Raw genomic sequence first — 15198 nt, forward strand, 5'->3', positions numbered from 1 at the left:
CACACACACACACACACACACACACACACACACACACACACACACACACACACACACACACACAGAGCCAGGGAGATACAGTGAAGGGCTCACATATAAACACAACATTAAAATGCAAATGCTGCATTGTCCAGGTCATGCTTTATCTGGGGGAGTTTGAATTAAACGGGTAATTGATCAAAGCAACCACAGGTTCCAGTTCTCATTACCATAGGTGCTGCAGAGCAAATCAAAATAGCAGAGCTCTCTACTGCATTGTAATGTGTGTTAGAAGCGCCCCTACCATCAAAAAGCCTGTCGATGATCTCAAAGCCAGCACGGAGGTCCGACATAGAAAACTCATAGAACTTAGTCCAACCCTGGAAAAAGACACAAAGGAGGGAAAATAAGCTTTTCAATGTATGGTACTGACTGTAGGGTCACAATACATCAAGTACTACTGGGTTATTTGAAGTCAAGATAACACGACAGCCGTATGTTTCTACACCAGATATAATGTCCAAGTCTGAGAAATTAAAGACACATCTATTGATAATCATTCGAGACTGGGTTGTAGGTATATAGACTATTGTTGAGCTATACTTGAGACTCTTGAAACATCCTGAATACATCCACAAGATTGTTAAACATTTTACACAATCACACTCATTGATACATTTAAAAAAAAAACCTGGCACAAGCTAAATATAAACTGCCTTAACAGCCAGTAGCTGTTGAGTTATGGTTAGTAATGTTTAACACCATTCACTTTTTTTTGAGTTTTCCAGTCTGGCCACAAGAAAACGTCCTTTACATTTCAGAGGGAAAATCACCAAAGCTTTTGCACATACAAAAACTTGCTACCCTGTGACTTGGATCACAGATTGAAGACATAAGAACTGAGGCTTCAGGGATGAAAACAACAAGCCTGATGCAATCAGACACGTATGTATGCACAAAACAACACACCCACAGCATGAAACATTGACCAGTACACAAACCATACAGAAGAGTGAAGGCGTTCAGTTTGTTGCTCTTCACTGCTATTCAATCAGCAGTTGTAATCTACCGGCTGATGGTGTAAGTGGGTGAGGTGAGGGGTGGAGGAAAACTGTGTAGGCATGTTAAGTAATTCTTTGAATGATTAAGTGTGTGTTGTTTGTTCAGTCATTTTGTGCTCGAGTGTGTATTCACAGACAGTGGAGAATGGTTCTATATTTGATAAATGTGCTTACATATGTATAAAGTGAGATTGTGCTCATGCATGTATGCATATGTTTTTACCGTTGGCTGCTTATGCAATGAATGATTCAATATACATTATGTTTCCTATAAGGTAACTGTGCATGTGTGTGGCATGTGAACATTGATTGTGTGTGTATACAGTATGTTTCCTATTGCTTGAGATAGTGAGTGCTACCGTGATTCACGAGAAGGTACACACACACACACACACACACACACACACACACACACACACACACACACACACACACACACACACACACACACACACACACACACACACACACACACACACACACACACACACACACACACACACACACACACACACACACACACACACACACACACACACACACACACACACACACATACACTTCTGTCTGCCGCAACACACACATGTTCACACAATTTACCATTTCAGTTGGAAAAGTACATCATTGGGTTTCAGGGCAGCCAGTTTGTTTATAAAAGCTGAACACAATCTCACGCTGAGACATGTCTCTGTCTTTCTGTTTTCATCTCTCTCTCTTTTTCACTTTCCTCCCTTTGCCTCTTAACATATTTTCCCCCTGTCTTTTTAAATGAAGTGGTGCCTGCACACGCTAGTGAAAACGATGAAAGCAGGAAAATGAGTAAATGAGAAATGGATGGAGGACAAGCAGATGAAGCAAGGAGGGAGTAACTGGTGGTGGAGTGGACGAAAGGAGCTGTGACGGTTTGAATAATGAGGCGATCATGTTCTTGGAAGAGAAACAGCATTACCCTCTCAAATGAAACCACTTACCAGGGATTCAGTGATTGAGAAAGTAAAAATGGAAGAGAGAAGGCAACAGTAGGCAGGGAGGGAGGCCAGTAAGAAGAGGCTTCAAGTAGGCAAAGTAAAGTGAGATAATTTGAGGGAAGAGAAATGGAAGATACAAAGACAGATACAAAGTCAAATCTTATAGGGCAAGCAATTGTTGTTTTTTGCCCAAACAACTCCACAAGGGAAATGGCTAAGGGCGAGGATTGGGAGCAACAGCCTGGGGGCAACGAGAGAAACAGAGAGAGAGGAAACACGTGCAATGTTTCTTGATGCGTTACATTTCTTGTTTCAGTGTGCAAATGTTACGCTAATCTAATTAGAATAACATGTTCTCTGCCACAGATCTCCCTTGGGTTAACGATTATCTGGATTGTGTGTTGGAGAGGAGACCGAAAGAGATGCCTTTGTGCTTTAACTGAAGACATGTTGTGTCATTCGATTAGACAGACCACTTTAAGGCAACACTACAGTGCACACAAATGAGTCCCAGTGCATCCGGCCACTCATCCACATGCTCCCAAGTAAGTAAGTAAAAACATGACACAAACAACTCAAGCAAGTATCAAGAACTGACAGGAGCAACCACATCCCTTTCTGCCTGTGTTCAAATGTCTTTGCATCTTTATATTTGATTAGCCTGGACTCAATCTCCTTAATCACAAGCAAACCAGCGTATTAGACAAATCAGACTCTAGAAGCTTTAATTAGTGGACTTAAGGCTTTATTGTGTTCCTTCCTAACCTTCATAACATATTGTGCATAGTAATAGCAGGCTAATGCTCAAAACAAACAACTTTGTTTTCAAAGTGTTTCGAGCTTTTCTGGACAGCTACAGTCCAAGGCCGGGAGAAAATCGTGCTGTCATTGAGAGGCGAGCTGATAATCGCTTCAATATAAGGATAACAGAACATGGTCGGACTTTCCTGAAAGGCATTCACAGTGTTACACTCTGATGAACAGGGACAGAAATGTCCAATAATTGTCCTATTAACTTAACATGCTTCTATAAAAACTTGATACAGAGAATGATTCAATTCATCTTGTAATCAAATTGGATTATTTGCCAGACCTGTCTTCTTTCTGAAGCAAGGTTCCCAATAGTGCAATAACTCATTGTTCAGCGTCATTTCCCTCAATGTTTTTTGATTTGCTATTAATTTTGTGCTGATTCATGTCTGCCTCAGGTTTCAGAAAATAAATAAACTAGTTTTCTCTGTGGGGATGCAAATGATATCATTCTTTATACCCGCAAGATACAGGATTTCGGTTTTTTTAAACATCTCAATTATAGAATAATAAGAAAACATGAGTTTTGGTTTTGGCTCCTCAACATTGCAGCTTTCTCTTGTCATGTAGTGGTGAATTATAATCGAAATCCCTTCAGTTCAAATAAGAAGGACTGTTATAACAACATCACAGGAACTCATTTTTGTTTTAAATCCTTGTCATCCTGTCAACTAAGTATTTCCCAAGCTTTTATATCATGACAGTGCAAACACTTTGATCAATAGGCAATGTGCCGTCTGAGTTGACCGGGCAAGAAAGGAAAAGTTATCCTTTTTTTTAACAATTTATTTGGGTGTCTAGAATTACGATTATGAATACAAGATAAACGTGATTAAACCTTTATTGTGGCACATAACCTTACAGTATGATACCTTTATGATGTCTTTATTGCTGTATTATCTCCAGTCATGTCTCTTAAATGATCAGGATCTAAATATTGAACAAAATAACTGTGATTATAATTTTGGCAATAATCAAACAGCCTTAGTTGACCATTATGTCAATCTGTATAGTTTTGGGTACTTTTCATTAAATGGCTACAAAATAAAAAATACATTCATTTGTATATATATGTGTGCTGTAAATATGTGTGCTGTAAATATGAACTGCATTTCCTGTGATTATGTTCCTGTAATAACCAGTCTTTTGCGGTTTGTGTGGGTGACGGCAATTACCTCTTTAGGTTTGAAATGGTAAATTGTCTGCATTTATATTGCTTCTTTGTAGCTTACCTGAAAAAGCGCTCTACAATTTACTTCTCACAAACCCATTCATACAGCAATGATGGTGGAGCTTCCTTGCAAGGCGCTGGCCTGTCCAACAGTTTATACAAGTCAAAACTTGTGATTTCAAAGGAAATTAAGACACATTATTATGCAGTAAGCATACATTTAGGTTGTCGGATGTGACAGCAGCTAATGCTGGTAGAATTCATAAAAAGCTTTAATCGAATGGCAGGAAGATTCAAGAAAAGGGACTGATTATGAAGTTCTGCCTACAACATGAGCTTTTACGATACTTTGAACTGTAACTTTAGGTATCATTTGAATATCAGTAATACAAAAATCCCTCCATAGATCAAATGCATAATTATTATTATTATGGCCACTCGAGTGTATGTGAGGGTGTTTGTTTATTTTACCTGTGGTATGTAGTTGCGTCTCTCTTGGCAGACAGCATGGAACCAAGCCAGACAGAACAGAGACTGAGCTCTGGCCAGGATGCCTCCTGCACACAAACAGTCATCAGCCTATCACACCCGAAATAACTACAATAGGCTTATCACAATCGGTGTCAGTGTTTGATGGACTTTCATGGCAGAAATCTTTAATTATTTATCAAACACAAAACAACAGAGAGGACAGAGGATAATCAAGCATTCTGCTGTGGACTTGTTCTGAAGGCTGAGTTGGAGCCCCCATATGCTGCTGTTCAATTTCTGTCCCAGAATGTGCAAACATGCTGGGATTTATCTGTTCACAGGATGAATTAGCATAACATATGCAAAGTAAATAAAAACAAACAAAAGTGAACTATTTCTTTACTTGGAATAACTACATAGCACACATTCTTAGAGCATAGGGCCAAATCATTAGCTGAAACTAGTTGTTTCATTCCTTAAAGCACACAGCAGAGGCATGTGTACACATTTATATAATAACATTACTCAAAAGGTTGCCTTTGAATAACAGGACATTTGAAACAACTGACTTCAGAAAAGGATTTAGGGGCAGAAGAGAAGAGCCAACCTTTACTGATCTGCTCCGGAGTCCAGGACTCATATGTTCTCAGCAGATTTTTCTTCAACCCGGGAGGAGCCTGGAAATGGCAAAGGAAAGGGAGGAACATAGACGGGCAGGAAAGGAACCAGGTCAACAAGGGTAGAGGAAGGAGGGGAAGAAGTAAAAGGGTTTTTATTATGATGGAATATCCCACAACTTTCAGATGTTTTATGCAAGAACCGATTCCAAGATCCAAACATAAACCTTCCATAGCACAGAAGCATGGCAAGGCAAAGGGGGACACGGAACATGTGTGCCAGTCTTATATGCTGCATGATAAAATGATGGTGGAAAGAGACCACAAAAAAGGCTCTGCTGGGATTTGAAGCGGGGATCTTCTGTTTACTAGGAGCTTTAAGACAAGATTAGATTGTCCATCCAACAAACGGGAGGGGATACTACCTGGACCAAGAAGCTATAACAGATCAAGATTCTGATTCTTCAGTGGGTCATTGACCTTTTTATATGTGGAAAAAACAATATGTTTTAATTACATGTGAGCTTGTATTATTGTGAATAATTGGTAGTGTGTTATACTGACATGCCTAAAGCCTACGATTCCCAAATTATTCATCAAATATGTGCGACTGGTAAGACCAAAACGAAGATGTAAATGCAATTCAACGTGTCAGGTGATAATTCCAGCTCAAACTTACTTTTGTAGGACCAGGAAATATTTGACATTTGCAACTACCTTTTGTTCAAGCAATTTGTAGCCCATTTGTGTCTCTGTGAATTAAAACAGGAGTCTAAGAATACATTGAAAACATACTGTTTCTTCAGTGTTGGATACCCAGCAGCCTTTGCCACCCACAGTGTGTTCCTGTGTTATACTGTACTTTAGTTTATTCTCTACAGTTCATGACTCAGCCCATACTGTATCTCTGAACCGTTCACTGTACATGTGGTTCCTCTGGCAACATTATGCTCTTTTTAGAATAGAAACAATGAGCATACATTAACAGCTTTGCTGAACATTTGGCTCATCCATCTGTTGGCTCTGATAACATACACAGCCTAATGTATGTGCACTACATTTCACAAGAACAACTACTGCAACAAAAACATGAGACCAATTTACCAACTTCAGCAGATTGCACATTTTTGCAAGATGCTTACTTTTTTAGGTTTTACATTGTGTCAGTTGGAATTTGACTCTCTCTGCTAAACTGCAGCAGAAGAGATTTTCTACAAGCATCCCTGATCAGATCATGCTTTTATTCACCCTTAATAAGGTAATAAGTTAACTTTTAGACACTTCCAGACTATTTTAGACACTTCCATTTAAATGTTCTAATGGAGTTTGTTCTTTCAGGATCTTTGTATCTTCACTGCCAATTCAGAATTTCAATATCTGCTCTTTGAGATGCTGGTTTAGTCTGTAAGCCAAGACTAATCTGCAAAGTGGAATTGAGTTTGGAGTAAGGTATTAAGGTTTTTGATGGAGAAGTTGTAGTCACTGTGTTAGAACAGTTTTCACTTTGTTTATATCAGCTCTGTACAATCCAGATACAATGACACACAAAAACATCCATATTATCAGTTTATGCTAAGTGCATCGTTGGTTTGGAAAAAATACACTTTCTTTTCCTACAGTTGGGAAGTGATAAATGACAGCGACTTTGGGAATGTGTTCGGGTCAGAATTAAAAAAAAAGGCAATAAGTATGCCCATGAAAGAATGAGATGAGAGACAAAAGGAAAATCAGACAGATAGAGAGGAGGGAGGGAGGGAGGGGCTGGGGCGTTTGTGCAGCATGCTTGGCTGCCGAAGCAGCTAACCCCTTGAGCATGACTCCCATCAGACTTAGCACTAAACCACGCATCACTACCACACAAGCTGCAGGCCTCTGCTCCTTGCAGATGTACAGTATATACGGCTGCATCGCGTCTGTAGCATGACCTTTCCACACATCCTACACTCTTCTTAGTATGCATTAGCCTGTTAACTTTACACACCAGGGCTCTGACAAATATGACTGCCTTCTGTAGAGATTCAGAGACACACAGCCTATTTGGGAAAATGATACTGTATGTGAATAAAACATTGTAGTGAGCATTAGTGCTAAGTGTTCCTGCAAACATGTGGGGGCATGTTTGTGTTAAGACCAGTCAATGCTAAATAACGCTAACCTTCCTCATACGATATTTTAGTATTCCGACGTTTGTTTCTATGCCTGAATATATGTGTGCGTGTGTGTGTGTGTGTTTACCTCATAAGTGATTTTGAGGCTGGACTGCAGCAGTATGGGAGGAAATCGGGGGTGAACTTCAGCTGTCAGCCAGAGACGGAAGCCTGCTTTGGGATGTAGCACATTTAGCTCCTGTGGAGGAAGGACAGCAGACAAATTAGACATTAAGAGATCACCACAGGAGAGCAGACGACCTGTGCAGAACTATCTGGCAGTAGAAACAATTCTGAGCTAAGTTCTCCTTTTATACACTCATGCCCAGCCTCACACACATATGCAAACACACACGCATTAACTATTTCTCGCAACATACAACGCATATATTTATAAATACAATTACACAAGACTTGAGCCTTTGAATGCACACATTTTCCATACACTTTATCACACAGGCTCCTAACTCAAAATAATAGTTTGGTTGCCATTCAACCTTCATTAACCCCTCCCCCCCTCCCCATGTTGCTGTCTCCTCATCTCACTCTCCAGCTCTCTCTCCTCACTTCTCTTCTTACATTCCTTCTTTCTCTCTTTCTCAAAGACTTGTGGTTAAAAATAGCATTCTGGCACCTTAGGGTCTTGTGTCATCTGATTGGGTTCTCACACACACACACACACACACACACACACACACACACACACACACACACACACACACACACACACACACACACACACACACACACACACACACACACACACACACACACACACACACACACACACACACACACACACACACACACACACACACACACACACACACACACACACACACACACACACACACACACACACACACACACACACACAATTGTAATCAATGTGTTTCTGCATCATTTGAAACCTGCAAGCACATGATCATAGAAACTCAAAGAACAAAAGAAGTGACACCCTTCTAAGAAAATTCCTCCTTCTGTCATTGAGTATGTATAGTATATGCGTGTGTGTGTGTGTGTGTTTGTATATGTATGTGTGTGTCCCATGTGTTGTCAAGCAGAATTTCGCCAGAGCAAGTGAAGATATCTTGAGAACATGCAAGACAGAGATATTTACAAATTTAAAAAAAAGCCATCACATCCAAACCTTTCTTTTGATAATATATGTTTGTATTGTTCAGATGCACAGTGTGTGAAAGACACAACACTCTTATGCTGTTAATAGAAAACCTCAACAGGCTTCATTTCCAGTCATTTCTGATGATGAAAGTTTCATCTCCACAGTAGAGATAGGAATCATTCAATTCAGTTTCTCCTAAAACAATCCTATCACAATGATTTGACCAGTGTTTAAAATCAGATGACAATAGATGTGATTTATTTATTACAATCCAGTTATATCTGTTTTTAATGTCATTACATTGTGACTGGCAGGCTGAGAGACATTTAGATACATAGAAAGATATATGGATGAAGTGGATGATGATACAAATGAGACAAGTGGAAGAATCGGAGCAGACAGGGAGGAGAGGACATCTGGACCGCCAACTTCAATTATGAACACTGACCGCTCCCCTTTCGCTGTGTCTCCTTCCCTCCTTCTCCTCTCTCTAAATGACCAACTGGGTTTTGGAGGGATAGGACCGGAGAGACAGATGGCAAGAAAGAAGCGTGAAAATTAACAAACTACATTTAGATAGAGTAAGACTCAGCAGATGGACAGAAACACAGAAAGAGAGGCAGATACACAAACTAAAACAAAGCACTGGATTAGTCAAATTTCCACCTGCAAGCTGAGGCTCAGATCCTCTTACCCTACATCCCTCCTTTAACATCCACTATGTCTTCATTCTTTCTTTTCCTATGCATACTGCCTCCCTCGATCCCCTTGCTGCATCAGTTTTTCATTTCAAGCTCCGCTGCCGAGACCACAAACTCATCGGTTGTTGGGCAAAAAGCGAGACATTGAAATAGTGACAAAGAAAGGAACAGGTGGAATGAGAGTTTTAGTTATACAATATGAGAGGGGGAAAGAGGAGTGATAAGAAAAACTGGTGAGGAAAGAAAATAGCTGGGATGTTGAGGTGGAGGCAAATGGAGAAAAGAGAGAGGGGTGAGACGAGTTGAAGAGAGGATTACAAAAGCAGAGGAGGAGAGGTACTAAGCTATGCCTTGGTTCACACCGGCAGCGGCAACATTTCTGGACAGGAGGGACCTCAAGGTAACCCGAGGCACGCACATGCATTCACACACACACACACACACACACACACACACACACACACACACACACACACACACACACACACACACACACACACACACACACACACACACACACACACACACACACACACACACACACACACACACACACACACACACACACACACACACACACACACACACACACACACATTCTCACCAACACACACACAGGTGAGGGCAGACACACAGGCCAATCACTGCTGCTAACAGCTGTGCTGCAAAGTGAGATATGACCTGCTGCAGTGATACAGCACTAAAAAAGAACCGCAGGTGAAGCACACAGACACACATCAACACAGATAGGTGGAAGACACTCATCATTATAACACACCCAATGTAATGTGACATACAAGCACATATACAGTACACACTGATAACAGCATACAGGCTGAGTAACATGAGCCCTACGGATGACACACACGGGTATGCACTGCAAAGCAAACATGATACACACACTCATACACACATATGTGCCCTTAGACACAGAAAAAAACACACACACACACACACACACACACACACACACACACACACACACACACACACACACACACACACACACACACACACACACACACACACACACACACACACACACACACACACACACACACACACACACACACACACACACACACACACACACACACACACACACACACACGGTCGGACAAGCAAAGGCAATTGTGTTTGTGCAGACCGTACAAACACAGGACAGAAGATCTAATAATGGGCATTTGGACAGCCAACAGAATGTGGACTTGTGTTATTGTGTTGCAATATTGTAATATAAAAAGTAACACAGACAAGCAGCATGACACTAGGAACACACTTTAGGTGCACAACACCCTCCAGGACTTTTCAACTGATCTTACCGGACTCTAAACCCAAACTCTACTTACCAGGAACTGTGGCCTTGAGGGGATGTGAAGAGGAGCGTGATTCACTCTAGAAGTTATGATGAATATGCACACTTAATGTAAATAATATCTTGCTTTATATAGTGTTTACTGAAAATTGGCCCTTCGATTGTGTTTTATTTATTAAGATAGTTTATAGATTTTCTATTTTCACGGTCAACTTGTATATTTTCTACTCTCTAATGCTGTTGTATTTATATTTTGAGATGTTACAATTGTAGAATGGTTTCAATGGATCAATAAAGTAAATCTTATCTTATTATTTGAATATAGTCCCAGCGCTGGAACATTGCATCATGTAATCGAACTACATGTCTATCTTTTGTGATTTGTCTTTCCCTACCCACGGCTCCTGATGCTTACCTCGCTTTGCACACATGCGACTGCAGTATTATATCTATTTACAGTAAATGTCAAAGCACTGCTCCTTAATGCAATGCTTCAGTTGACAGGCACACATCCATACCTAAACATATATATCAGCAAGTATATATAACATGTGGGGTTTCACTGTCTATGTCATCCGTCTCTCCTTCAATTGATCAATAAGGATAAATCCCAGGTGTATCTAATATTTAGAGGTACACCGAATATTAAACACAACCACCCTCGAACAAAAAGTACTACAGAGAAAAAACAAATGACGAACTCCAACACATATTTATGTTGTAATACTGTATATCCAACAGTAATAGGCTTACCACACACAGGATCTCAGACACAGAGCACTTACTTTTTCCAGGAGCGGTAGCCATGAAGTGACGAGGTGAAGGTTTTTCAGGCAAAGCCATTCTCCATTTCGGGAACTTTCTCTGAGTGTCGCTAAGGCCACATCAGCCTGGCCCTGACCCATGGAGATCTAGACACACAGAGACAGTGGGGGAGGTAGGGGGGGGGGGGGGGGGGGGAGAACCAGAAGTAGTGGGAAGGAACATTTGATTCTACATCAACAATTCGGGGGCAGATAATCTGATTCAATATTTGAAATGATTTATCTCATGGGACGAACGATGAAATACCTGCAAAGCGGAATTCCCAGTGGGATTTTTATTAATAGAGTTCCCACATCGAGGCTGGTAATTCATAATTAATCAGATTTATATTTATATGTAACCAATTTGAGTTTGAGGAATGATATACGCAGCGCCCATTTGAGAGAAACGCAGTATGTACGTCCCTCGGGTCCGGCTGTATATGGACTCGCTTTCAAATATACATGGTTGTAGTTACATTGTAAAAATATGTTTAACTGTCAATTGGATATTCTTGGATAAGACTCAGATTCGCTGCGGTATATTGTCAAATGTATTTGAGTGCTCAAGCTTTAAGTTGATTGTAGGAAGGTTGCATACTGAGACAAATATATTTAACAGAGACCAAAAGAGCACATATTTTAAAAGTTGCAAATGAGACAAACCACAATTAGCTGAACAAGTTTTGACATGGATATTCAAACTGAAGGATGAGCCATAATTCTTAGAAATACAACTGTAATAAAGGAACATATCATGATAAGCATTGTATGTATTTGTTATGCTTTTTGAATAAAGTGAAGGGGGACGAGTCAGAGATAAAACTTGATGAACTTAACCAAGAGTTATGTCTCAATCCTTTTGCCCATTTCCATGGACGACTGTTTAGATCTACTCTGGATATTCATTTGAAAATATCCCGTTGCACCTCACAACCTACTCTGATGATTTCCCATGTCATCCTGTTAGACTCTACCTCATGATAGTTTTCCCTGCCCACGGTTTCAACTGCCAGTTCCGCGAGCTCCTGGGACGGGTCTGCCCCTGGAGAGATGGTGATCAACACAGGCTCCAATTCTAATGTCTCAGCGTAGAGACGGCGGAGGTTCAGAGGAGGGGGGGAGAGCTCCTTCATACCTGCAGAGACAAGGAGAGGGGGATATGAAGAGCATGAAGGGTGTGAAATACATATCTGTGAAGAGTGTTTCAACATTGCATTTAAAGTTGTTATGCTGCTCAAAACTGGAAGTTCTGCACGGAGAGGGTTTACCAGGGAATTGATATATATAAGGAGAGAAAGAGCAGTGAAAGGGGCTTTTGGGGAGGGTAGATGGGAAAAGAGACCATGGGTAGACAAATCAAGCAGAAAACGATGACATGGAGACAAAGGGAGGGCATGAACAGGGAGAGGTAGACAGTGCCTAAAGGAGGGTGATGGGGAAGGGAGGTTGGGGAAATGAAAAGAAAAAGAAGAAGAGAGGCGTTGATGGAGAAAGAAAGAGAGAGGAAGAGACAGAGTGGGAGAGATTAGGAGCGAGATGTGCTGTGCATACTGAGTGCTAGGTATGCAGCAGTATTCATCACACATAGCAGAAGAATACCTTGTCAGCCTCCTGGTGTCGAGGAGCCAGGGTCTTTCTCTATGAGCCTCAGTGTGTGTCTACATTTGTGCGTTTTTCTCACTGAGCATTAGGCTCTAATCCTGCTGTAATGTTATGAGTCAGATATGGGCTAATAGTGACACACAAGCAGTGGCACAGGCTCACACAGTGCGAGTGGCTGTCTTAGAAATTCCTCTATGACGTTATTCACACATCAGTGGATATCTTTTACACACACACACACACACACACACACACACACACACACACACACACACACACACACACACACACACACACACACACACACACACACACACACACACACACACACACACACACACACACACACACACACACACACACACACACACACACACACACACACACACTTTAGTTTTCTCTTGCAAAATGAAGTCTGCTCCACGTATACATACTTGCACGCACAAAAGGTCTTGCTAGAGAAGATCTCAGAGCGACCTTTTGATATACATCACCATGGCAACTCTGAGCAAAAACAGTCACCTGACCACATCACTTTAGATGTCTGACTACAAAAGAAGGGAGCATATAAAGAATGTGCGCATGCAGGAATACGTGCACAAGCACCTTTGACATGGGAAGGTGATCAGTATTCGTGCTGCAGACCAGCATCCTCTGTCTGAGAGTAGGAACGTTCACCTTGGTTTTTATTACACACATAACGGCAAAGGGCAGCCTCTAAAAAGGCCGTGCTACATTCTCCCTGTGGTTCAAACCCTGTTTAGTGGAGGAAACACTGACTGCATAGCTATGAAATAATGAGCATACATTCAGATTCATTGTAAAAACAAAACAATGTCTTATTGCCATTATGATTGATAAGGACAATGACTGAAGGACAGAGAGATGTGTGTGTGTGTGTGTGTGTGTGTGTGTGTGTGTGTGTGTGTGTGTGTGTGTGTGTGTGTGTGTGTGTGTGTGTGTGTGTGTGTGTGTGTGTGTGTGTGTGTGTGTGTGTGTGTGTGCACCCAGGCATGCATGTGTGCATGAACAGTGCCCAGGCCTGGACTGGGGGGATTGAGCGAGATTAGCTATAAGAGGATTACAGACCATGCCTCATTAGCATACTGATTTACTGCCAAAAACACATACACACACACACACACAAAAGCGTCTGCTCTCCTGTTCTTTATTTAATCTGTCTGTCTCTCTATCATTCAGACTCACGCTCTCACCCACATAACTTGTACACACTACACCTCCATCAAGGGGTTCACTGGGTGTTCAAGGAGTGTGAGGACTATCTCTTAATCAGGATAGTGTGTTTGTTTTTTATTACAACTGCCCACAAAGGAACATGAAGAGTGACACTTGTGCTCTCAGGGAATTAGCTTTCAAAGAATATGAGTGTCAGCAAGGCCGGCTGTCGACACCCACAAACTCAGGAGTACATATACGTACATCACAGTCACTTAGACAAACAAAGTGGGACGCACAAAAGGGTGAAGCGCGATCGTTCTACTTTTCATATATTTGACAATAAATCTTACAGCTTCATTTGGCCAGGAGTTAGCCAGTATCCTAAATCTAAATACTGTAAGTTTGAGCTTTTCAACATTGCAGTTAGTTTTAAGAAAGTTAATTACGATAAAACAAGAATGAATGAACTGAGAAAGTCACTACATAGTCAATGTGGTGCAAATAAAAAAAACACCTTTAAAGACGGAGAGATGGATGTAAGGGATCCCCATCAACACAGATATACAGATAGGCACACACAAAGGCTGGAGTGAGCCCCTCCCCTCCCCAGTATTATTATTAGCACAAAGTGTCAGCTGCACAACAGCTGATGCTGAGTTTGTCAATAGAGTGGTTTTCTATCAGTAGGAAACAAGGCAGCCAAGCTATTCTGGCTCACTAAAGTGTTCCCTTTCTCTCTGTCTTTATCTTCTCCCTTCCACACTGTTTGGCAAACACGTTGTTCTTTTTACCAAAGTGCTCTCTTAATGTCCTATAAACACATTTTTTTAAATATGGGTGTGTGATGGATGAGGTCAACTTGACATGTTCACTTATTTTCCCGGTCTCATTGGTCGTGTAGGCAGCACCAGGGTCATATCATCTTATTTGTTATGCATTTATGAATACCCTAAAGCTGCTCTGAGTCCAGCAACACTTCAGCTCATCATTGTTTTTGTTTTTAAAGCTGTCCAGCATAAGATCCTGACACACAGTACCTCACTGTCATCCCAGGACTGTATTTCTATCTCTTTTGTTGTTGTTAGGGAAATGAATTACAGTATAAGAACACAAATCTTACAGCTGGTTCAAACAATTAGAGTATTTTTTTTTTTTTACTTACCAGTCAATCTAGTTTACCACCCTCACCTATTGTCATAGGCTTAGGGTAGGGACCAAAATAATGAGATTGCACGTATAACTGGTGAG

The 15198-nt window shown here is 41.1% G+C and overlaps 1 protein-coding gene across 6 annotated transcripts in view; it reads right to left on the reverse strand.

Annotated features, from left to right (window-relative positions):
• The window catches only part of dync2h1 (dynein cytoplasmic 2 heavy chain 1), a 111552-nt gene that overhangs the window by 22190 nt on the left and 74164 nt on the right, over window positions 1–15198 (reverse strand). For all 6 annotated transcript variants that reach the window (XM_079678418.1, XM_079678417.1, XM_079678419.1 and 3 more), the window contains 6 exons: window positions 12144–12304; window positions 11149–11274; window positions 7313–7423; window positions 5068–5137; window positions 4461–4546; window positions 284–359 (listed from right to left, as the gene is read on the reverse strand). In XM_079678418.1, the coding sequence (XP_079534544.1) occupies window positions 284–359; window positions 4461–4546; window positions 5068–5137; window positions 7313–7423; window positions 11149–11274; window positions 12144–12304 (630 nt within the window). The remainder of the gene's footprint in view (window positions 1–283; window positions 360–4460; window positions 4547–5067; window positions 5138–7312; window positions 7424–11148; window positions 11275–12143; window positions 12305–15198) is intronic.

Source organism: Notothenia rossii (genome assembly GCF_949606895.1).
Source record: "Notothenia rossii genome assembly, chromosome: 4".
NCBI classification, from domain to species: Eukaryota; Metazoa; Chordata; class Actinopteri; order Perciformes; family Nototheniidae; genus Notothenia; species Notothenia rossii.